Source organism: Rhinopithecus bieti, unplaced genomic scaffold (assembly GCF_001698545.2).
Source record: "Rhinopithecus bieti isolate Rb0 unplaced genomic scaffold, ASM169854v2 scaffold_5007, whole genome shotgun sequence".
Taxonomy (NCBI): Eukaryota; Metazoa; Chordata; class Mammalia; order Primates; family Cercopithecidae; genus Rhinopithecus; species Rhinopithecus bieti.
The window spans coordinates 505,114-529,242 of NW_016804734.1; the positions used below are offsets into that span (position 1 = coordinate 505,114).

Sequence of the window (24,129 nt, forward strand, 5' to 3'; positions counted from 1 at the left end):
TCAAATAAATTCCTTGAAATAGATTTTTATCTGTTAGTGTCAGTTTAATATCTTGCTCAGCACGTTTACATTCTCTTAGCATGGCAACTTTCTATTCATTATTTTATGGTAGTTTAATCACCCCCATTTTATGATCCTAGTTATTTGTATTCCATGAAATATTGCAAATTTCTTTTCAATAGACCTTTTCCTTGATGACCAGAAGTGGAACTTATGTTTCTAACTGAAAACCATTGACACTTCATTTCTACAACATCTGTACCTAAGAGATATTTAACAACACAAAGCTAATCTTTCTTTTTTTTCATGAATTTCTGGAGCTTTTAAATTCATAACANTGAGCAAAGATCATGTTTCTTAGCATTGGACTAATAGTCATTATCCAGATTATCTTTATTTCACACAATGACCAGTGACATGGCCAAGATGTACAAAGTTGGTTCCATCAAGTAGTATACAATTTTTTTGTATAATAATCTTTCATTCTTGAAAAAGAGTAACTGAAAAGAAAGGTTTCTGTTACTGCAGTTAGTTTGTCAGAGAAAGTTCTTTGCATTATCTTATAAACTATCAAAATTGCTAGTCATCTGAAAAAATGTAAAAAAAAAATCACATAACTTTAGTCTAATAGAAATATAGTACAGGTAAGAGAGAAAGTATTTATCAGGATGTGCTCTTTAAGTCCATCTCATTTTTTTTTTAAATATAAATGTACATCTGATTACATATACAAACATTTGGAAAGGTCTGTGATATACTGTTACTGGTAAACAACAGGGGGATGAAGAGTTTCCTGTGATCTGAGAATATTCATTTAAAATCACACATATGTGTAAGACTAAAATCCTCCAGGTGTTGACTCTCCTAGGTTCTGTATCTACGTTGTACTCTACTGAGATTGCGTGAGTAAATTCCAGTGAATGAACCTCAGTGAGAAAGATAAGTGATGTAAAGAGGGACATAACTTTATAATGAATTGTTATTAGTAAACGTTTTGTCATGCAGCATGAGTAAATCAATGAACTCAGAACTACAATCAGAGTGTTAATACTGGGGCATCCTCATATCGTGAAAGACTGTTGCAAGTAACTCTTTGGACACACTTCACCTTACCAAAAGGAACAAAATACAGAGTAACAAAAAAACACAGCAACTTATAGATCCTGTACCACATGTCCAATTAGGGTTATAGTTCTATAAATTATCTAGATGGGAATGAAAAGAACATTAAAAACAGGGAATTTTTTTTCTGGGATTCATATCAGCGAGTATTCACCACTATACCTATAGTTTCTTCAAATACCTTTAATAACTAATTCATTCTATATTGAAACTACTGTGAATTATTTTATTGTAATTACTTTTGCCCCTTAAAATCTTTAGGTTCTGCCAATTGATGGAGGAAGCTTCTATTAAAAACTCCAATGGGATGAGAAGAATTTTAATTACGGCTTAATCAGCAGCACAGCCACCAAGCATATAAATTATCATGCACATCGTGCTAAAAATATCCAGTTTCCTTTATCCCCACAACTTTATACTGACAGCACTTATGTGATAATGTTGTACCTGCCAGTCTTTAAATTTCTTTGTTTTACTGGCAAATTTCAGCATGAGCCTTTGCTAAGGCCATTAACAGCATTGACGCTTTGTGTACTTATCCAAATATGTAAATATGGTCTACACAATAAAACGGCTCCAAATAAAAACTGGTGAAAATTATCTGACATTCCATTGGTGTGTCCCTTGTGCATATTCATAGTTGTTTTTTTATTTTTATTTTTTATATTTCAGACATAGTTCTTTCCTGTTTGGTGTTCCACATGCCTAATTCCATTATGTAACTTAAATCTTCAAAAAATTAATTCTTGAATGTGAATGAAAAAGTATCATTCGGCACAATTGCTTCAAGCAATTGAAATTTGTTTTTAAAGTTGATTTGTATATACACAATTCATTTTTTTCAAAACCCCCAAAGTTCTTGATATGTATATTCACATAACATTCCTCCTTATTTAAATAGTAAGTCTTGTAGGTTGAAAGCCAAGGAATCTTCAGTAATTGTTTACTGCAATCCATCAAAAAAATAGTTTGTTTCTGTGATCTGGCTATACCCTGGTTGTTGAATGTGAATGGGGGTGGGGATGGGGATGGGGCAGAGTATTGTTCTGTCCTCCAGTAAATGTGTTGAATGTGTGTAAGGGCTGAATCCCTGGTATAGTGTTGGGAATCATTGTAATGGTGTTGGGTGTCATTAAGGGAACATCATCAGGTGACCTCCTCATAGCTAGTGTGTAATCTGGGGGACAGGCGGTCCGAAGAACCACCTCATGTGGATGGATGGACTCACATTCATGATCCAAATCAGTGTGCTTCATTTGGAGGGACATGATTTCCTCTTCTTGTGCATGGGTTAGATCATTGGTAGTAGTGCGCTGAGGACTGCATCTCCTGTGAACATCATGTCTCCTCTTATCCTTTTTGTAGTACAGGGCTGCAAAGGCCAAGATGTTCAGAAACAGCAGTGATGCTCCAACTGCAATAGTGACACTCAGCTCTGTTGAGTAGTCCCTTTGATCCACTGAAAATGGACTTGGTTGTTGTTTGGGATCATCCTGCTTGGCAGTGGGAAAGGCTGACGTGACAGGTACAGAATTTTTTCTCGTAGGTCTGAAAGTGATGTCAGTTGATGGCACTTTAGTTGTTGTAGAGGTATACTGAGAAATGTCATTGAGATTATGCAGATGAGGTACCAATTCCAACCAGAGGTTCACCTTATTGGCTCTGTAATGTTCTTTAACTCTTGGTTTTAATCCAATATGGAGATAAAGTTGGTCTTTCTGGGAATATCTGGTCCATGCTACTTCTTCAAAACGGTTGGGTTTGGTATGAATGAATTTTGTGTCTTGAGGGACTGGTTGATTTGGGTCACTAAAAAGGAAAAGATAAAGTTATTTTGTTTTTTACTTAAAATCACACTACTTTAACATAATAATTAAAGAGATGACTCAGCAATGCTTTAGATTGTTTTTTAAATTAACTTGGGTCAATTTAGAAATACAAATCTCCTAGCAGGCAGATTGTTCGATGGGTAATAATGTAAGGCAATAAGTCTCACATTCTTGTTCTCTCTGCCTATCCTGAGATGGGCTACTATCTACCCAAAGATTTTAAAGAATTATTTAAATACTCACATACGTATGAGTTGTCTCATAGGCAAACTAGCAGAGATGACATGGAATAGTGGAAAGGATTTTTGATTTTAAATTAGTAGATAAAGGATTGAGACTAGGTTCTGCTATATACCAGACATGTGACCATCTCTATGACACTCCCAGAGCCTCAGGTCTCTTCTTTGTAAAGTGGGATTAATAGTACCTGATTTGCCAGATTCAGAAAGGTAGTTGGAAGGATGAAAGAGTGTTGTGAATTACAAAGCACTATAAAATAATATTTTGTACTGCTGAACAATAGTAAGTCTTGTATAATTCAAAAACCAAAAGCAAATGTAATTAAGTAATGCAATTGAGATATGTACTTTCTTAACAAGCTTCTAAAACACCAGAAATAATAAAGCAATGACTTAAAACAATGCCATAATGTAGAATTAATTTTGAATAAAGGATTGTAATATATTGCAGGTATTAATCCAATATGAACTTATCTGGGCATAAATATCTATTATTTTAAAATGGTTAAAATAATATTTTTATTAAAAATAAACTTCATTCCTTAGGTACATACCCAGTTTTAGCAAAATTTGTCCAGTATGTCATTACAACTGCACTCAGCATCACATCATTTTTGGAGAAATTGCAAGGAAATAACTCTGTAGGACCAATCATGGGGATTCCCAGTACATAGGGAACCTCGTCTCCGTGGGCTGCATCAGCCCAAGCTGGAACCTGATCTGTTTGGCAATGATGGTAAAAGGCATAGAAGTACGTAGGTGAACCAAAGTTTGAGTGAAGATCTGCTGTGGCTACAGCTGGTGCCACCCACTGATGGTCCGTAAACAAAGCCAATAATGTCTTTCTTCTGGTTTCAGGGTTATGACGGTCAGCCCAGTCAGTATACATGAACTTAATGGTTTCTCTCAAAACATCTTTGCCTTCAGGATATCCATATAAATTATCAACAAAATTTGAAACAGCAAAGTCAAAATCACTAGCTGATATACCATCATCGCTATCTACTATATTTTCAACAAATTTTAACCCTTCCCCTTGGTTAACTCCTAACATTATATCGTAGTTGAGAAACTCTCCTTGCTCCATCAATATCTGAGGGTCATCTGGTATTACATCACCATCAATCACAGGTCCAAAGGCTATGTGGTATCGAGCTGGTTGAATATCTTGGTCAACAAGTTCTTTGTAAGGCTTCTTCTGTAGGCATTCCACTAACTCTACTGTATCTGAAACATTGCAACCAACTTTTGTGGCCAACATTCTAGCATATTTTGCAGGTTGAAAACTAACAGCCCAGCTGGAAAGGGCTGTTCCACTTTGAGCTATTGCTCGTTGAAAAAGTCCTATGGGAAAATCAACAAAGAATTTTAGACGATCTTTGAGTAATGTTGTGGTAAAACAGTAACATCTGATATTTTAGACATGTATATAAAAACCCAGATACAACTCAAGAAACAGGGAGATAGAGACATTTTTGTTTAAGGGAATTACACAAAGCCAACTGCAGGGTATAGTGGATTAGAGAGGTGGATCTAATTCTTCTGCTTTGAGTGGCACCTGCTTTAGGGATCAAGAACCTCAAAGAGGTAGTAGGCAAGAAGAAAAGGAGAAGATGTAGTGGTACAAAGTCCCAAATATGTTCTTCAATGAGTGTGTAAACACTTATCATCAACATTAACCAGATGGGGCCAATCTTCTCCTATTCAAGTCCTCAACAGACTCTACATTATCTGTTTGGAATATTTCCTCTAGCTTGGCTGTATCTATCTTCCTTCAAAATAGTTCTATATATTTGTTTTAACCAGATGTTATTTGAAAAAGAATTCTTGAAGACTCATACAGTGACTGTGGCTGGCTGTTTGTTTATACCCTGGGGTTGGCCCCGAATGCACACAAAACAGAATATTACTTTAGATGTACTCTTTCTAATCTTCATGTCAGACATAGTATGCTGAATATTCATCTTTCAGAATAAGACATAACATTTGAAGTGTTTTCACTAGGCTAAAGAAAACACCATCAGCAGACAGATTTAGTGTGGTGTGATTTAACTTTTGCCACTGTTGAATGTACACTACTATTTTATCATAAAAGATGAAAAGCACATGGTCCACTGCTTTTACTTAATTGCATTTAAGAATTGTAAATGATGGCTCCATATGCAGTTTGTTAAGTGCTGCATGTCATTAAAATTTACAAACGCACTTTATCTTCTCATTAAGGTATTTTCTGTTAAAATTCCTGTTTTAAAATATAGTTTATCTATTTGCTTTTAAGTATTTAAATTTATTATCAATTTCCAAATACAGCTTTGTGCTTCAGTTATTTAAAACATGCTTAATTACTNTGTTTTCACTAGGCTAAAGAAAACACCATCAGCAGACAGATTTAGTGTGGTGTGATTTAACTTTTGCCACTGTTGAATGTACACTACTATTTTTATCATAAAAGATGAAAAGCACATGGTCCACTGCTTTTTACTTAATTGCATTTAAGAATTGTAAATGATGGCTCCATATGCAGTTTGTTAAGTGCTGCATGTCATTAAAATTTACAAACGCACTTTATCTTCTCATTAAGGTATTTTTCTGTTAAAATTCCTGTTTTAAAAATATAGTTTATCTATTTGCTTTTAAGTATTTAAATTTATTATCAATTTCCAAATACAGCTTTGTGCTTCAGTTATTTAAAAACATGCTTAATTATTCATATGTGTTAATGAGATAAAAACTATTTTCACAAAGGTGTTGAAGCACTGTCTGAATTAGAAGGAAAGTTTTAGATTTTTTTAACCTAACATGCCTATACATTCAACATGTCTGTAACATGTTCCCGTATAATTCTAAAGATATTTTAAAAATCTAACTGTATTAATATACATTTGTTTTGGTTTTCTGACATCTTTATAAACATTTTTTAGTTTACTAGGACAAAATATGCTAGAGCAAATGATACAAATGCAGATAATTTTAAAATTATGTAGCTGTTTATTAACAGTTGCTCAGGAAAATATTTTAATAAATAAAAATTATATAACTAAAATAGACCTAGTGATTTCTATAATATTCTTTCCCATTTCAGGGACTCAACATTAACTAAATATACTGAAAAAGATTTAGAAGGAAAGGCACATCATGTTCAATATATCCTAAAATATACCACCTAGATGGTATTGGGAACACCATATGTTTTATCATTAGTGAAAGTGCCTCTTGTGTGGATGCAAGATGGGGTTTACTCACGGTATATCCAGGCCTGAGCATTGGTGCAGCCCTTTGTGGGGTTTATTGCCTTTAAAGTTTACATCTACATTGGAGGCAGAATCAGCATGATGATTTCAAGAGATTTTTTTTTGAGCATCTCTTGATAAAATCAGGCAGCTCAGTCTGGAGATAGGTTTAGGCCAAACCTAAGTTCATGTCTTTTGCCAGAGATAGACAGATTTCCCTGAAGTGTATAATAGAATGTTGTATTTTCAACAGTTTGCATAACCATTTCCCACTGTTTACCACACCATCAGCTGATGACTAGCAGTGTTAGCTGATGAACTAACTGACTCATCTCTTAAACCAATGCTAGTTTTATACTAGCTAAAGGTGGCTTTCGTGTCAATTTTTGATCAAGTGGCCCTGAGAAACCTATATAGGTGGCTTAGTGTTGCTTTAGTCACGTAGTGGCATTAGGAAAAATACTGAGATTAGAACAATCTAATCTGTATATAGGTGGCTTAGTGTTGCTCTAGCTACATAGTGGCATTAGGAAAAATACTGAGGTTAGAACAGTCTAATCTGTTTAATTAAAAAACACTAAATTTATTATTTCAAAAGAAGCCATTTCTTTACAGATGAAATCTCTCTTGGAAATGTTCATCTGTGTTATTTTGTCGTCTTGAATCAGAATTGTACTAATATAAATGAAATCTTATATAAACTGTGTTAATAAATTGAGTCTATGTATGATTCTCCAAACATACAGATTCATTTAAGGACTGGCTATTCTTTTGAAATTCAACACTCATGTGTTTTGATACCAAAACAAATACCATATGTCTGGTGCTCCTATCACAAAACTCAACCTTACAAATTAAGATGCTTCATGAATTATATTTGACAGTATATACTTTCTTCTTGGATATAAAATGATAATAAAAGATCAGAAATTAAAAGATGGTCTATGTTTTTATATATTCTCTGTCTTCCTCTCTATTATACGTAAATAATGCAGAAAAAGTATTTGCTTTGCAAATTTCTCCAGCAATACTCTTCTGTTCTTGTGAAATTTCAAATTAATAACGCAGTCGGAATGGGTGATTCTATGCATGGTAAAATGGAGATGGAATTCATAAAGAATAACATGGTAAGCCTTGCACAGGCACTTTGGAAAAAATATGTCAAAGCCAGAAGATGGAAACGAGAAAAATATTTCATGGATTTCAGCAGCCTCAGTACTCCATGCTGCCTTGCCAAGTTTAGGGAGGAAAATAATGCTTTTGGAGTTAAAAATAGAAAAAACACTGAATCAAATGTATTTTCTTTTAATCAAAAGCTCTACCAGTGACCTTGATGCTTTGACAATTTTGGATCATGCATGCAAAATAATCAACAGTCCATTCTGTACTCAGACAACAAGCGAAATCACGTTTTCAGACAAACTAGCTTACGACTGCTTCGTTAGCTTCATACTAATAAAGGGTTTAAAATGTCTATTGTCTTGAAAATAGATGATATACAATCCCTGCATTTAAAAAGTCTCATCTTCGATTTTGATCACTGAATAAACAAAGATGACAGAACTGTAGAATGTCTTTGCCTGATTTTTTTCCTCAAATCACCCTTTAAAGGAAAGAAGAGTAACTGTAATGCTAACTATTCTGAAGTGTGCTTGAAAGGGCATCCTTACCAAGCTCCACAGGAGACAAAAAAAAGAGTTTGACAAAAATTTAAACATGCACAGAAAAGCTGAAGAAACAAAGCTTTAAACAGATATTGAGTTCAACCTAACAGTTTGAACAGAGAAATGTACAGAGCATCACACACTATTGATGGTGGTGGCATGCAGACACCAAAATTGTCAAAATTTGCAACCTGCATAATACCTTTGGTTGAATTGCTCCAACGGTTACCTTCAGAATAATGGGATAAAGTCAGCAGATTGACACATGAACCCCCAGCACCAGATCCAAAAACAGTGATTCTTAAGGGGTCACCACCAAAGAATCCAATGTTTTCACTAGTCCATCTTAAAGCTTGTATGAGATCAAGGAGTCCATAGTTCCCCTTTGCAGCCTGATCCCCTGTACTCAAGAAACCTGAAAAATATAAATTTGAAAAACACCTTTTGAGCTGACATAAACCAAATAGACATCAAATTTAAATACAAATGAAGCCTATATTAATCAAGGTAAGGACAGTCCAAGTTCATTAGTAAAGATTATTTCCCACCATAATAAAAGTATTTACTTTAGCAAGAATAGCAGTGACTGAAATCTGAAAAATGACATTTATCTTCCCCAAATGCCTCCCAACTTATCCAGGTAACAGATAACAGGGACAGATAAAGGGAATGCAAACATTCCGAAAACCTGAGGAAAGACATTCCAGGGGCCAAGTTATTCAGTGGAGACATTTGGATAGTATCATGGGGCTTATGTGAATGTGCATTTTGCAGAAAACACCATGTCTGTCCTCAAGTTGCTTGTCATCGAACGTGGTTGAAATGTTAGGCATGTGTGGCAGAGTAGGAGGATGGAAATGTGTAGAGCAGGCAGGTATTTCTCTAAGACTTGTAGAGAAAGATTTGGTAAACTCCATAAAATTATATAGAACTCTGCATGTATATGAATATGTACATTTTTATCAATGATGATCAATGATTAAGAAAGAATTACTGTGCCAGAGATGACTTGAGGACACGGTTAGGACTACTTTAAATGCCAAACTGAGGGGAGGTACTCAATTAGCAAATGGTGTAGAATAATTGAAGGTTTTTGAAAAGTTCAGACATACATTTCTGCAATGCTCAAAGCTCTGCTTTGTAGTAAATCTGAAAATGAGTGGAAAATGAGGTGAATCTGAAAATGAGCGGGAGAGAAAACGGAGGCAGGGGAGAGAGTTTAAGGATCTGAACTGACAGAATGGCAAAGGCAATTGAAAAAAAGACGGATAGAAAAAGTACTGTGGCATTAAGATCTGAGTAACTGTTTTACATATGAAAGTTGTAGAAGGGAGAGTCAAACATATTACTTAGCAATACCTTAAACATATTCACTCATTTAGCTGACCTAATAGCTTTTATAGTGTGTTTATTATAACTTGTAAAATAAACATCTATTCTCTAATATATTTTGGCATTTAGTATAAATGAAAATGTAGAAAGTGTTTCATAAAATACTCCAACTTATGGACTATTTTATATTATGTAGAAAATATTTAGAGTCCTATTAGATATAAATTGATTATATTCAGGGATATAATTTCCAATCTCAACAAATTTATAGAACCAATTTTAAAAAATTAATTCTGTTATTGGAGACTTATTATAGCAATTCAATATAATGGGTCAATGTTTGTGATAAAAATTATTTTATTCAATTTGAAATATATCTTTTTGTAAAATAAGCTAAGACATCGATTACATTTATGAAAACAAAACCATGATACCACTACCTATCAGGTTAGCAAATAAATCCATAATCAAACTGAATATATGGATAAGAAATTCTTTAGGATCATTGTAGAAAGAAATAGATGAAGACAAATCCTCCTGAATAATTTTGAAAACTTTGAAGAAATGAAAGTGCTTAGTTATTCTTTTCCTACAAGATCAAAAATTCTAAGAAATAAAACTGCAGTCTCTAACTCATTGTGTGTGTGTGTGTGTGTGTGTCTGTGTTTGTGGAATCCTGAAAATGATAACTTTCCTTATGACTAAAATTGTAAAAAATACAGTTCAAATAAACAAATTTTTCTGGTCATACCCATTCTCTTTTATTGAATTTGCATAATAATTTAAGGAAATTTTTATGGTGTCTTCTTAGATAGAAGTATTTGCAAATACTCAATATGCATATAAATTAGAGGACAATAAAATAAGAAACAGAAGCATGGCAGGGAACTCTTTTAACTCTATTTGCTATCACATCAACTTTGGTATAAGACAGAATTATTAGTTTAAATTTCTGAAAGACTCTTTTACAAATGTTTTGGTCTATAAAGACAGACTGTTGGCATGAACTCTGAAAACAATATTATGGAAGGATGACTGTACATTAGATAGAGAAACTCTTGAAGGAAAAAGGATGTGCGGTGTCTGTGTGTGTGTGTGTGAGAAAGAGAGAGAGTGAGTGAAAGAATAAGGACATAATACTCTTGTTATTAGGTTGGTGCAAAAATAATTGCAGTTACATTCAAATTACTCCACTTACTTTCAAATGAATCTTTACATCCATACAGAATTGACTTACTCATAAAATAATCATCATCCAATGTGTAGCAGGTAGAGAACCATGGTAATAAGACAATTATTTCTACATTAACTAAATTGTATCCCCTCTATAATTCCAGTTATAGAAGTACTCTTTAGTCAAATTGCTTTGTGTTTATATAACAGTGCAGTAAAAAAAAAAAAAGTTCCTCTGAAGAGTAACTTCTACTTTATATATAGTCTAAAGAAGTCTTGTAGGCCGGGCGCGGTGGCTCAAGCCTGTAATCCCAGCACTTTGGGAGGCCGAGACGGGCGGATCACGAGGTCAGGAGATCGAGACCATCCTGGCTAACACGGTGAAACCCCGTCTCTACTAAAAAAATACAAAAAACTAGCCGGGCGAGGTGGCGGGCGCCTGTAGTCCCAGCTACTCAGGAGGCTGAGGCAGGAGAATGGCGTAAACCCGGGAGGCGGAGTTTGCAGTGAGCTGAGATCCGGCCACTGCACTCCAGCCTAGGTGACAGAGCGAGACTCCTTCTCAAAAAAAAAAAAAAAAAAAAAAGAAGTCTTGTAATACATTCAAGAAAGAGTTTTAAACAAAATAAATTCAGTTCAAAAATGTCATTATTAAACCACAGCATAGAAAATGGAGTAAACCATTGGGTAGAAGTTATTGTGTTGTAGCCTCAAAATGTCCAAGATTACTCAGTCAAGCTCCATTTTTACCCTTCAGTACTGAATTTCTCTTACTCCTGATTCTAGTGTATTTCGTGTGTATGTTATCTATCTATCTATCTATCTATCTATCTATCTATCTATCTATCCATCCATCTATCCATTCATCCATCCATATCATCTGTCTGAAACTAACTGATCATTAGAGTGAATTTAGACGACCACGTTGGGTTTTATTTTATGAAAAACTGATAGCAGCTGTCTTTATTAAGGCTGCTGACCAAGCAAATAACATGTCTTCAGACCTGGTAGAGAGATATATACTTGCATACATTTTTTGATTACTGATGGTATAACATCCTATGGCTAAGTTAAAGGCACAAAATGAGGAAAGTTAAATTGCTGTCTCAAAAGAGATACAGTTTGCTAATTACCCAAGTGATGTACCTTGGCAGCATTCTTTATACCTTGCTATCTAGTGAAGTAGTCGTTTAAAGTTCTTTTTAAATTGACTTAGCTGTTATGTCCTTAACAGCACCACTATTTCAGATCACTCTAGCTGAAACTTTACATTGAAGTGCTCAACTATAGTCCAGTCATTGGGGAACTCAATTTTGCAGAGTCCTCACTTCGTGATTACTTTGGAGAAGAAGGCTTTTCCTTTAATGTCACTTAAATCATTCTTAACAGATAGTCACTACTTTATCTGACTTTTCTTGACACTCATTTTAAGTTCCTGGGATGTGTGACTAATTATTGCAGTAACACATTGACACATTATTGTTTTTGTAAAATAGAGTAATAATGACTATAAAACAAACTCTTTTCCTTTTCAGAAAATGCACAAAATTTTCCCCCCAAAATTCAACTACTTAATTTACTTGACTCAGGAATATAAAACTTTAACAATTAGTAATTTTAAACTTAAGGCTAACTCTCAAAATTCATAATTGCAATTATGCTAAAAATTATTTGACTGATTCATATATCTACTACAATTGTCATTCACCTATTTATTCAAATAGAATTTATTTAATACCCGTCTTCCCACCTAAAAACTCAGTCTATCAAAAAACATTTCCATTTGTAGTTCCTACATGAAACTACTAGTTCTACTGAGTTGATTACATCTACTGAGCAGGCTTAGTTTGAACTTTCTGTTTACCTGATCTGGCAACAAGAGTTAGTTTCAAGTGCTAGAGAGAAACCAGGTAATTGAACATGGGTGCACAGGCTCTTGTAATGGAAAAATAAGACCTGGCCTGAAATAAATTGGACAAGGGAAAAATAAATAAAAACAGATAATTACTGTGACCAAGGTATTGGCTTGGGCTACTGTTGTCTATGGAACTCAGATAACTCTCTAATAGGCAGACCCTAAGGACTGTGAAAGGAGCTAATTTAAATTGTCAGGCAGTAGCCCTGCGGTTTATTGGTTGACCCAATTTATACTTAGGTCTTTTACAATACAATCAAACAACCATGTACAAATATCTTTAGAATGCTAAAAGAAAAAAAAAAAAAAGAGAATGTAGACTATTTACATTTGAGATGACAACTAGAATGTCAGAAATGTAAGATGACAGTGATTCTATACTGTAGTTGTGCTTCCTTCTTTTTTTAAGGTAGGAACATATTTGAGTGTCTACGTTTATAGTTGTTAATTTCTAGAAACACTGAATAGAATACAGTATTATTTTTAGTCCACATTATGTAGCTCAAGCTATAAGGTAGAAAAGAAATTTGCACTGTTTATCAATGCTGTTGCCTGGATACAGATGACTGTGGTTTGTTCTTTGAGTCACGTTGCTAAGTATTTCAAAATAGAGACCATACTGAGTATTAAAGAGCAGCTTTGCAGACATGAGACTCTGAATGATACTGAGATGTCCTTCTAGGGACTTGGGAATACGGATCAGAAAAATAGCTCATTAAGGACTTTGTATCGTAAACATAAAAGGATTTAAAACTGTGGAAACAAAACCTTGAATTTATCCAGCTAAAAATCCAACTAGAAATCCTATGTGCTAACTCTTCTTATCTTTTCAGTTGCCAAGTTCAGTCATATCTTCCTCTGCATTCTGCCTCTGTCTCCTGCTTTAAACTTTATGTCACGGACTTATTCCAGGTCCTCCTCCTTTCTTCTTAGACCCTTGAACTGATTATAACTAGTCAATTAACCTCCAAACTTTCAGCAAGTAAGTATTCCTTCTATCTGTCACTACTCACGTTTGAAAAATATTCTCTTCTAATGGGGTGACATGGCTATATGGAAATAAAATCCTCATGCTAGAATGTGATTAGTTTCCCTTTATTTCTGTTTGAGTCAAAATTGTTTAAAATATAATGTATTAAAATCCCTACAATTAGGCATATATGGCCAAATGATTCTTGACAAAGCTGCCAAGACTATACAATGGCAAAAGAACAGTTTCTTCAACAAATGATGCTGGGAAAACTGGATATCCAGATACAGATCAATAAAGTTGGACTCTCAGCATACACCATATAAAAATTAACTCAAAATGAAAAAACCCAGAACTATTAAACTCCTAAAATAAAACATGTATTAAAAATTTCAGGAAATTAGATTAGGTAATGATTTCTTGGATATTAAACCAAAAGCACAAGAAACAAAATAAAAAATAAATAAGACTACACCAAACTTCAAAATATCTGCGCATCAAAAAAACAATCAACAGAGTGAAAGGAAACCAACAGAATGGGAAAAAAACAATCGCAAATTATGTATCTGATACAGCATTAGTATCCAGAAATTTTTACAACTAAACAACAAAAAACCCAAATAACCTAATTAAAAAATGGGTAACGAACTTAAATAGACATTTCTTCAAAGAGGTATACAAATGGACAATAAACACATGAAAAGCTATTCAACATTACAAGTCATTAAAAAATGCAAATCAAACCCACACTGTGGTATCCCCTCACACCTATAGGATGACTACTATCAAAAACTAGGAAATACTTAGTGTTGGCAAGGATGTAGGAGATTTGCAACCCTTGTTTTGGTAGGAATGTAAAACATGTAGCCCTTATCAAAAATAGTTTGGAGATTCCTCCAAAAATTAAACATAGGATTAGTATATGATTCAGCATTCTTCTATGTGTGTATATATATCTATATATATATTTATATATATACAAAAGAATTCATAGTAGGATCCCAACACGAAATGTGCAAGTTCATGTTCATCTAAGTACTATTTATAATAGCCAAGAGGAAGCAACCCAAGTGTTCGTTGACAGATGAACGCGTAAAGAAAATACAGATAAAGAAAATATACATACGATGCAATATTGTGTAACTTTAAAAAAGAAGCAAATCTTGTTACATGCGACAACATGGGTGAGCCTCTAAAGACAATGTGCTATGTGAAATAAGCCAGTCACAGAAAAAGCAAATACTGTCAGATTCTACTCATATGAAATATCTAAGGTAGTCACAATCATAGAAAGAGAAATTAGAAAGGTGGCTACCAAAAGCTGTGGAGAAAGGGGAAGGGGGAATTAGTATTTAATGAGTATAGAGTTTCAGTGTTGTATGAGAAAGTTCTAGAGATCTATTGCTAAACAATGTGAATATACTTAATATATTAATATAGTTACTGAACTGTATATGTACAAATGGTAACAATGATAAATTTAATGTTAATTTTTTTTACCATAATAATAAAAAATTATCCAAATTGGACAACTTGGGGTCTGTGTGAGGGAAAAGAACACACACACAGCATTTAATTATTCACCATATACAGCTAGCTTCCTTGCTATTGTGTTCCCTTGAAGATTACTGTCTAAATTCTTCTTAGAAAGCAATGAAGGACAAAGTAAAAATAATTTCCTTTTTGTGTGTATCTTTTGGAAAAAAAAAAAAACCTTACTCTGAAATGAGGTTAATATCTTAACATCAAACAACTTGGTGGTATTTCCAAAATGTTATGTTTTGGTGAATCTACTTATTAACTTGTTCTAAGATAATCTGCTCTTTAATGACTTGCTTCAGAAATAACACACTGTATTGCTGCTCATGGCTTCTGATCACTGACAGCTGGACATGGCGGAGTACAATGGGAAAGAAGATGACTGGAAATAGATGCCTGGAAAGAAAATACCTATAGCCATTTCTTTGGTTTTCAGTTTCCAAATTCCAAAGTGTTACCATCTCCAGGGTAAAGAGGTGAGATTGTTCCTTCTATATTACACTCAATTTTAACTTCTTGTGACTCCTTTCCCCAAATAAGACCAAATTATTTATTTTAACCAGATTTCTTCTCAATTTAGGTTGTAATAGTTAGAAAAAAGGGTCCTGATTTACTTAGCTCTGCATCACGTATACCATTCCCATTTCAAGAATGCCCCAAGATACTAGGGAAAAAGTAATCCCCAGTTCCAGCTCCCATCACCAACCCCATATTCTTCACCACAATTTAAAGCTGTTAGTGTTTTCTGGGTCTGCATCTTAAGAAAAGCTTATCCAGCACTCCCTTCTTTAGGCTATTGCGTACTTCCTGTCTATGTGTATCTGGACGACAAACCTGGTATCAAAGTTCACAAAGTTTCTGTGCATTTTGAATAACTGCTCTCACAAATCAGTGAAAAAAAGAAGAAATATCCCTTCTAAAAGGACTTTTGAGTCAAAAGAAATCACATTCTTCATTTCTAATTGCTCTGATTGTGTGGGAATATGTCTAGTGATTTAAAGACATAGTGCACTTCAAAGCATGACATTAAAGAAACAACAATGTCTATCATATAAGAAAGGTCCTCAGGAAATATATACTTCAGAATTATACTATGTAGCTTCAGGAACAATAAAAACTAAACATATTTTGCAATTTTCTAACTGTTCAATATTTATTTTTATCTCTCTTAAGCGTTCCTGTTGTAACCTGTGTGTATGTGTGTGTGCTTTGTAATGTAGTATTTATAAGTCATTCATATTCTTTATTTTTTTCTGGACTACAATTTCTATCCACTGTAATTGTCCCCAAATAGTCATTATATACATGTTTGCTGAATGAAGGACAGCATTAATGTTATAATTTTCTATTAACACATGAAGACTAACAATTAAACTTTCCAAATGAAAGAGGTCTATTATCTTTCTTGGATGGCAGCAATGAAGTGAGAATCTCTCTCAGGAGCCAATCTTGAGGGAAAGTACTCTAAGATGCAGGGTGGGTGGCATTAGGTTTGAAGAGAGAAAAATAGGACAATCCTGGATGGGGCTTATCCGAGATGAGATAAGAGGACACGTGGCCCAGTAGGCTATCCCAGAATATTGGTCTAGAATACAGGTCAAGGTTCTAAAGTTTGAGAGACTGTTGAGATTCCCTCAACATTTAGTGTGGCAAAAAGACAGCCAGACTTAGTGGGATAACCAGGATGTTGGTATAGTTTGGATATCTGTCTCCTCCAAATCTCATGTTGAAATTTGATCCCCAGTGTAGGAGGTGGGGCCTATTAGGAGGAGTTTGGGTCATGGGAGCAGATCCTTCATGAATGGCTTGTTCCCCTCCTCATATGACACAGTGGTTCCTCTTTGCCTCCCGCCATAAGTGGAAGCCAGAGGCTCTCACCAGAAGTAGATGCTGGTGTGATGTTTCTCGTACAGAACTGCAGAATCATGACCCAAATAAATCTCTTTTCTTTATAGATTACTCAGCCTTAGGTATTCCTTTATAGTAACACAAACAGACTAACACAGGTTTGTGAGCAAATTACTGTGTCAATTAGTTAGTCCCTCTGAGTTTTGGTTTTCTAATACACAATATTAATAATACTACCCATCCCATAAAATTATCATTATTAAAAGAGATAATGTGGCTGGGCGTGGTGGGCTCACGCCTGTAATCCCAGCACTTTAGGAGGCAGAGGCAGGTGGATCACGAGGTCAGGAGATTGAGACCACACTGGCTAACACGGTGAAACCCCGTCTCTACTAAAAATACAAAAAATCAGCTGGGCGTGGTGGTGGGCGCCTGTGGTCCCAGCTACTCAGGAGGCTGAGGCTGGAGAATGGCGTGAACCTAGGAGGTGGAGCTTGCAGTGAGCCAAGATTGTGCCACTGCACTCCAGCATGAGTGACAGAGTAAGATTTTGTCTCAAAAAAAAAAAAAAGAGATAATGTTTTAGTATGTAAGGAGCTTAATATATGTTGTATAAAATACTTTGGCTATAATTAACTAATTGAATTCGACATTTTCTTTATTATCACCTATTTCATTAAATAGAATAAACCACTCATCCATTTGTACTGAAAAAAAATATGAAGTCAAGAAGGATTAAAAGAAAATAGTTTTTAAGAATTACAAAAAGTTAAATATTTATAATATACAAAATAGGGCTAAATTTACCACATTTTAAACTATTCCATGGAAAGGAGTTGGCAAGGCATCTCAAAATACATATGTTCAAAAAATAACATGCTGGCAAGGTTGTGAAGCAAAGGGAATGCTTATACACTCCTGGTGGAAAGTATATTAGTTCAGCTACTGTAGAAAGCAGTTTGGAGATTTCTTGAAGAACTTAAAATAGAAATACCGTTCAACCTAGTAATCGCACTACTGGGTATATACTCAAAGGTATATAAATAGTTTTGCCATAAAGACACACGGACATGCATGTTCATTGCAGCACTATTCAAATAGCAAAGACATGGAATCAACATAGATACCCATCAGTGGTGAATTGGATAAACAAAATGTAGTATATATACACTGTGGAAATATGTGCAGCCATTGAAAAGGACAAAATCATGACTTGACATGTGATTTACCCATGTAACAAATCTGCACATACACCCACTGAACCTAAAATAAAAGTTGGAAAGAAAAAAAAACAAATACACACACACACGTATGCACTGAGGGCAACATATATATACACACACACATATATATTTAACATATATATATGTTGCCCTCTTAGTTTTAGGTAGAGTAAGAGTATTTTGTCAAACAATAAACAAATTTAAGGAATTCTATTAAGGATAAGGAACATGTTTGTATTCACTGTAGATAGTTTCTTAGAATTGAAACCAAACATTTAATTGGATTGTATTGTCATAAAAACAGTTTTGTGAACCAAAATACTATGATGATGATGAAATAGAGGACATTGTGTCTTGATTTGTTGACAATTCATTACTTTAGAATAGTTTTTAAAAAATTGCTAATACACATAAGTGATGCAATTTTAGGCTATCAGAAAAGAGAGTAGAAAAAAAGCCATCTCCTCCAAAAGCAGTGTGAGAATGAGGGAGAAAGATGTGTGTGTGTGTGTGTGTGTGTGTGTGTGTGTGTGTGTGTGTGTGTGAGAGAGAGAGAGAGAGAGAGAGAGAGAGAGAGGTGATATGTGAGAAATCTGATCATCATAAAAGAGGTAGCAAGGGTCAACTGCAAATAGCTGGGACTGAGTGGGAAAGAGGGATGCTATGGTCTTTAATTTCACACTAGCTGATCCCTGAGACAGACACAAATAATAGAAAGATACAAGATAAGGTCTGGGTAATGTATAAAAATGACAAGATAATTTAGTAAGAATGTTGACTAGACTAGATTATTTTCCATATTTTATTTCTAGTATCTCAAATTTTTTTGAGAGGATAAATATCTCCCAAATGAATGACTAGGAAAACCTGGTATTTATTATATGCTGCTAATATTATAGTCTTCTCCATTAAAAGCTATTCTGACAGATTTAGTGATTTTAAAACTTTTGAATACTTTCAGTATTTTTAAATGGAAAACATAGTAGAAAGAACTACTGTCTACACTTCAACCATATCTCCAACATAATACCTTTTACTCTCCCCTCTTCAACCCTCTCCTTCTTTCCCTTTCCTCCCTTCCCTTTCTTTTCTCTCCCTCTCCTATCAAACCTGAACCCACATGTGGAATTTAGTTTTCTCTTTGGTCCCTTTAACTTTGAACAGTTTGTTGGTCTTTATTTTTCTTGACTTTGACATTTTTTGAGGAATATAGGTTAGTTATTGCATATAATGTCTTTCAATTAGGGTTTATCAGATGTTTCTTCATAATTATATTCAGGTTATGCATTTCTGGTAAAAGATTAGTGAAGGGATGTTGTATCATCTCCATGCACTACAACAGGAGGCACATGATGTTGCTTTGCCCATTGACCATTTGATTAGGGTAGTGATTTTGCCATTTCTCCCTTACAAAGTTACTATCTTCCCCTTGCAGGGGATAAGTATAAAGTATACAGATATATTGAAACTATAAACATTTTCTTTTACATCACTTTTACACATTAATCTTTTTTTTTTTTTTTTTTTTTTTTTTTTTTTTTTTTTTGAGACGGAGTCTTGCTCTCAGCTCACTGCAAGCTCCGCCTCCCAGGTTTACGCCATTCTCCTGCCTCAGTCTCCCGAGTAGCTGGGACTACAGGCGCCCGCCACCTCGCCCGGCTAGTTTTTTGCATTTAGTAGAGACGGGGTTTCACTGTGTTAGCCAGGATGGTCTCGATCTCCTGACCTCGTGATCCGCCCATCTCGGCCTCCCAAAGTGCTGGGATTACAGGCTTGAGCCACCGCGCCCGGCCTACACATTAATCTTAACATCTGTTGACGATCCTTAGCTAAGAAAATTTAATGTTATCATTTGTTTTACTATTAGTTGGAATTGGTTGTTAAAAAAAGCTTTTTATTCTTTTCAACTTTTATTCACTTTATTCATTTGTTTATATCATTATGGATTCACGGGTTCTTATTTTATTCTAGTGGTTATAATCTTTTACTGCCACATTTTGAGGCTACAATTGTCCCCCATATGGCTAGTGGGAGCCCCTCAAAGCTGGTTCCTATATCATTTTGACAGGTACCCATTACCTTTGAACACATCTTTTCTTTGGCACAATAAATACAGCAATTTTACAAGAAACCTCTAACTAGTAGTTAGGGGACTTTGGCTTTCCTTTATTTGTCTGGTTAAAAGTTTTGAATGGTCTTCTCATATATAATTCCTAAATATTTAGTAATTATCAAATTAATTACATTTACAAAAAAATTAATAAATGTGAATTAATTAAAATTATAAAAGCTAATTATAAAAATTATTACTATTTTTTCCAACTTTTATTTTAAGTTCGGAGGTACATGTGCAGGATGTACAGGTTTGTTACATAGGTAAACGTGTGCCATGGTGATTTGCTACACAGATCATCCCAGGATCAATACTTTGTATTCTTCAATCCAATCAAGTTGACACTCAGTATTAACCATCACACACGCATTTTGATTTATATATAACTAATCCCGATGCTCCCCTTTTCCCACCTCCACCCTCTGACAAGCACCAGTGTGTGTTGTTCCCCAACATGTGTCCATGTGTTCTCATCATTCAGCTCCCACATATAAATCAAAACACGTGTGTGATGGTTAATACTGAGTGTCAGCTTGATTGGACTGAAGGATACAAAGTATTGATCCTGGGTGTGTCTGTAAGGGTGTTGCCAAAAGAGATTAACATTTGAGCCAGTGGGCTGGGAAAGGCAGACCCACCCTTAATCTGGGTGGGCACAATCTAATCAGCTGCCAGCATGGCTAGAATATAAGCAGGCAGAAAAAAGTGAAAAGAGAGACTAGTCTCACCTTCCAGTCTATGTCTTTCTCCCATGCTGGATGCTTCCTGCCATCAAACGTCACACTCCAAGTTCTTCAGTTTGGGAACTTGGACTGGCTCTCCTTGCTCCTCAGTCTGCAGATGGCCTATAGTGTGACCTTGTGATAGTGTAAGTTAATAATAAAGTCCCCTTTATATAATATATATATATATATGTATCTCCATGTCCCTGCGCAGGACATACCTCATTCCTTTTATTGGCTGCATAGTATTCAATGGCCTATATGGACCCCATTTTCTTTATCCAGTCTATCATTGATGAGCACTTAGGTTGATTTCATATCTTTGCTATTTGTGAATAGTGCTGCAATGAACATATGTGTACATGTATCTTTATAATAGAACAATTAATATTCCTTTGGATATATAGCCAGTAATGGGATTGCTGGGTCACATGGAATTTCTGCCTCTAGGTTTTTGAGAAATTGCCACATTCTCTTTCACAATGATTAAACTAATTTACACTCCCATCAACAGTGTAAAAGCATTCTTTTTTCTTCACAACCTCACCAGCATCTGTTGTTTTTTGACTTTTTAATAATAATCATTCTGACTGATGTGAAATGGCATCTCATTGTGATTTTGATTTGCATTTCTCTAATGACGGGTGATGATGAGCTTTTTTTATATGCTTGTTGGCTGCATGTATATCTTCTTTTGAGAAGCATCTGTTCATGTCTTTTGCCTGCTTTTTAATGGGGTATTTTTTTTTTCTTATGAATGGGTTTAAGTTCCTTAGAGATATTGGATATTAGACCTTTGTCAGATGGATAGATTACAAAAATTTTCTTCCATTTGATAGATTGTCTGACTCTGTTGATAATTTCTTTGCTGTGCAGAAGCTCTTTAGTTTAATTAGATCCCATTTGTCAATTTTTGCTTTTTTAGTAATTGCTTCTGGTGTCTTTGTCATGAAATCTTTGTCTGTGCCTATGTCCTGAATTGTATTGCCTAGGTTTTCTTCTAGCGTTTCTGCAGTTTTGGGTTTTACATTTAAGTCTTTAATCCATCTTGAGTTGATTTTTGCATATGAAAATTACTTAAAAATTCTAGTAATTACAGGGAACAGAAACTGAAGCTTATTCCTAAGTTTTGGAGTATAGTGGTATTTCATTTCCAAAAAAGAGGCATAAAATGGGGTAAAACCACAATCTAGAACAATACTAAATAATCTCACATACATTGTACATAGAAGTACCAACACACCGCCACACACACACAAATACACATGCACACACCAAGTAAAAATTGAAAGCACTAATGTCTATAATTCATCCTAGCTAAAAAAATACTATTAATGGCTTAAATTTCATAGATTATGGAAATAGCATGGTAATATGAGTTAGGTAGATTATGTCATTAGAAAAAATAAAGGTAATTAGGAGGGAAAGAAATCAGCTTTCTTTGAACATTTCAAATGTTGTCTGAGAAGTGGGACAGCATTTTGGAGAGATGTAGAGATGATTAAGCAACCAATCTCTGGATTTACCTCCACTGGCACTCTTGACATGTTGTTGTCACTGCTGTATTGGCCTATGTCCCCTGAATAAACACAGTATACCTTTGTGTTCCTGACACCTAGCTTAATTTCCATGGAATAAATATTTCATGAAATAACAAATAAAAAACAAATGAATGAATCTCCTGGTAAGACTTCTATTATTATGCTCTCTTGCCTGATGGAGCATGTAGCTTAATGAACTTGGCCTTTGACTTGATTATCATGATACCCTGGGAATGGGAGAACATTCACATACACTATGCTCAATATATTTAAAACTTCCTTTATAATTTTTGAATAAAAATTTTCTGTTCAAGAAGGCCAGGAGCAGTGGCTCAAGCCTGTAATCTCAACACTTTGGAGGCTGAGGTGGGCAGATTACTTGAGCCCAGGAGTTTGAGACCAGCCTGGGTAACATGGCAAAACATCATCTATACAAAACTGCAAAATTAGCTGGGCATGGTGGTACATGACTGCAGTTCCAGCTACTTAGAAGGCTGAAATGGGAGGATCGTTTGAACCCAGGAATCAGAGGTTGCAGTAAACTGAGATTATACTATTGCACTCCAGCCTGGGTGACAGAGTGAGACCCTATCTCAAAAAAAAAAAAAAAAAAAAAAAAAAAAAATAAATAAATAAAAGAAGAAAAGAAAGAAAAATACTTAGTTCTATAATAACCTAAATATTCTCTTTAAATCTCAAAAGCGATCAAAATATTCTAGTCTTTGCAGTGAGAGGGAGTTTGGCTGATTTTATCACTGTCACTCTCATTCACAGATTCCTCTCTGCAAAGTACCACTGCTCTTTGACTTGTTTCAATGGTCAACTCCTTCTGTCTCTGAGGCTTGGCTTAAATGTTTTTGGGAGTACTTTAAACACAGTTATCCTACTTTCCTCTAAACACCCAGTTTAATCTAGACATTCATTCGTAAGTGTGTACCAACACTGACTTGGAATTATTTGTTTAACACTATCCCCATATCTGGCAAAATGTCACACATATAGTAGGTGTATCATAAATCTTATGAAGTTAAAGGTGGCAATTTCTAAGCACCTTTGATTCTGGAAAAAAAGTAATTAAAATATATATAACAAGGGAGAATTAGTTAATGATTTCTTTTATAGATAGCCTAAATACAAATATAGTTACAAAACTAGAAATGAGTATGTGAGGCCTGTTTTATATATCTTTATTACTTTTGTACAGTTAAAATGCTGATTTTGTTTAGAAATCCTAATATTTCTAAAGGAAAGGAAAAACTGGACCCAATTTTTTTTTGTATTGGTAGACATAATGGTAGATTGTATCTGCCATTCCCGACATTATGTAGATAAAATCACTATGGAAAACCTAAATATCTATAAGATTAACTAAGTGAAGGTAATATGTTTATTTTCACCTAACACAATTATTCATGATTATGGACATAGTAATTAGACTAAAATTGTGAGAACCAAAACTGGTGTAAGTATTCTACAACAAATGATCTAGAAACACATGCAGGGAGAAAAGTCTCAAGTTAGATGTAGTGAAAGCTATAGAAGAAAGAAAATTACATTAAGCTACTTTTCAGTAATCAGGTCTCTGATAGAACTTGAAAGATAATTCAAGTTTCTCACTACCCCAAATTTTAAATTACAAAAAAAAAAAAAAAAAAAAAAAAAAAAAAAA

General features: G+C 34.5%; 1 protein-coding gene across 7 annotated transcripts in view; it reads right to left on the minus strand.

The window, feature by feature from the left end:
* Positions 1-1,742: 1,742 nt before the first annotated feature.
* LOC108528500 (neuroligin-1) overlaps positions 1,743-24,129 on the minus strand; it is a 924,470-nt gene continuing 902,083 nt past the window's right edge. For 5 of the 7 annotated variants that reach the window (XM_017870335.1, XM_017870333.1, XM_017870332.1 and 2 more), the window contains 3 exons: positions 8,287-8,499; positions 3,745-4,534; positions 1,743-2,931 (listed from right to left, as the gene is read on the minus strand). In XM_017870335.1, the coding sequence (XP_017725824.1) occupies positions 2,109-2,931; positions 3,745-4,534; positions 8,287-8,499 (1,826 nt within the window). In that variant the 3' untranslated portion in view covers positions 1,743-2,108. The remainder of the gene's footprint in view (positions 2,932-3,744; positions 4,535-8,286; positions 8,500-24,129) is intronic. The other 2 variants (XM_017870336.1, XM_017870338.1) reach the window with 1 other exon arrangement.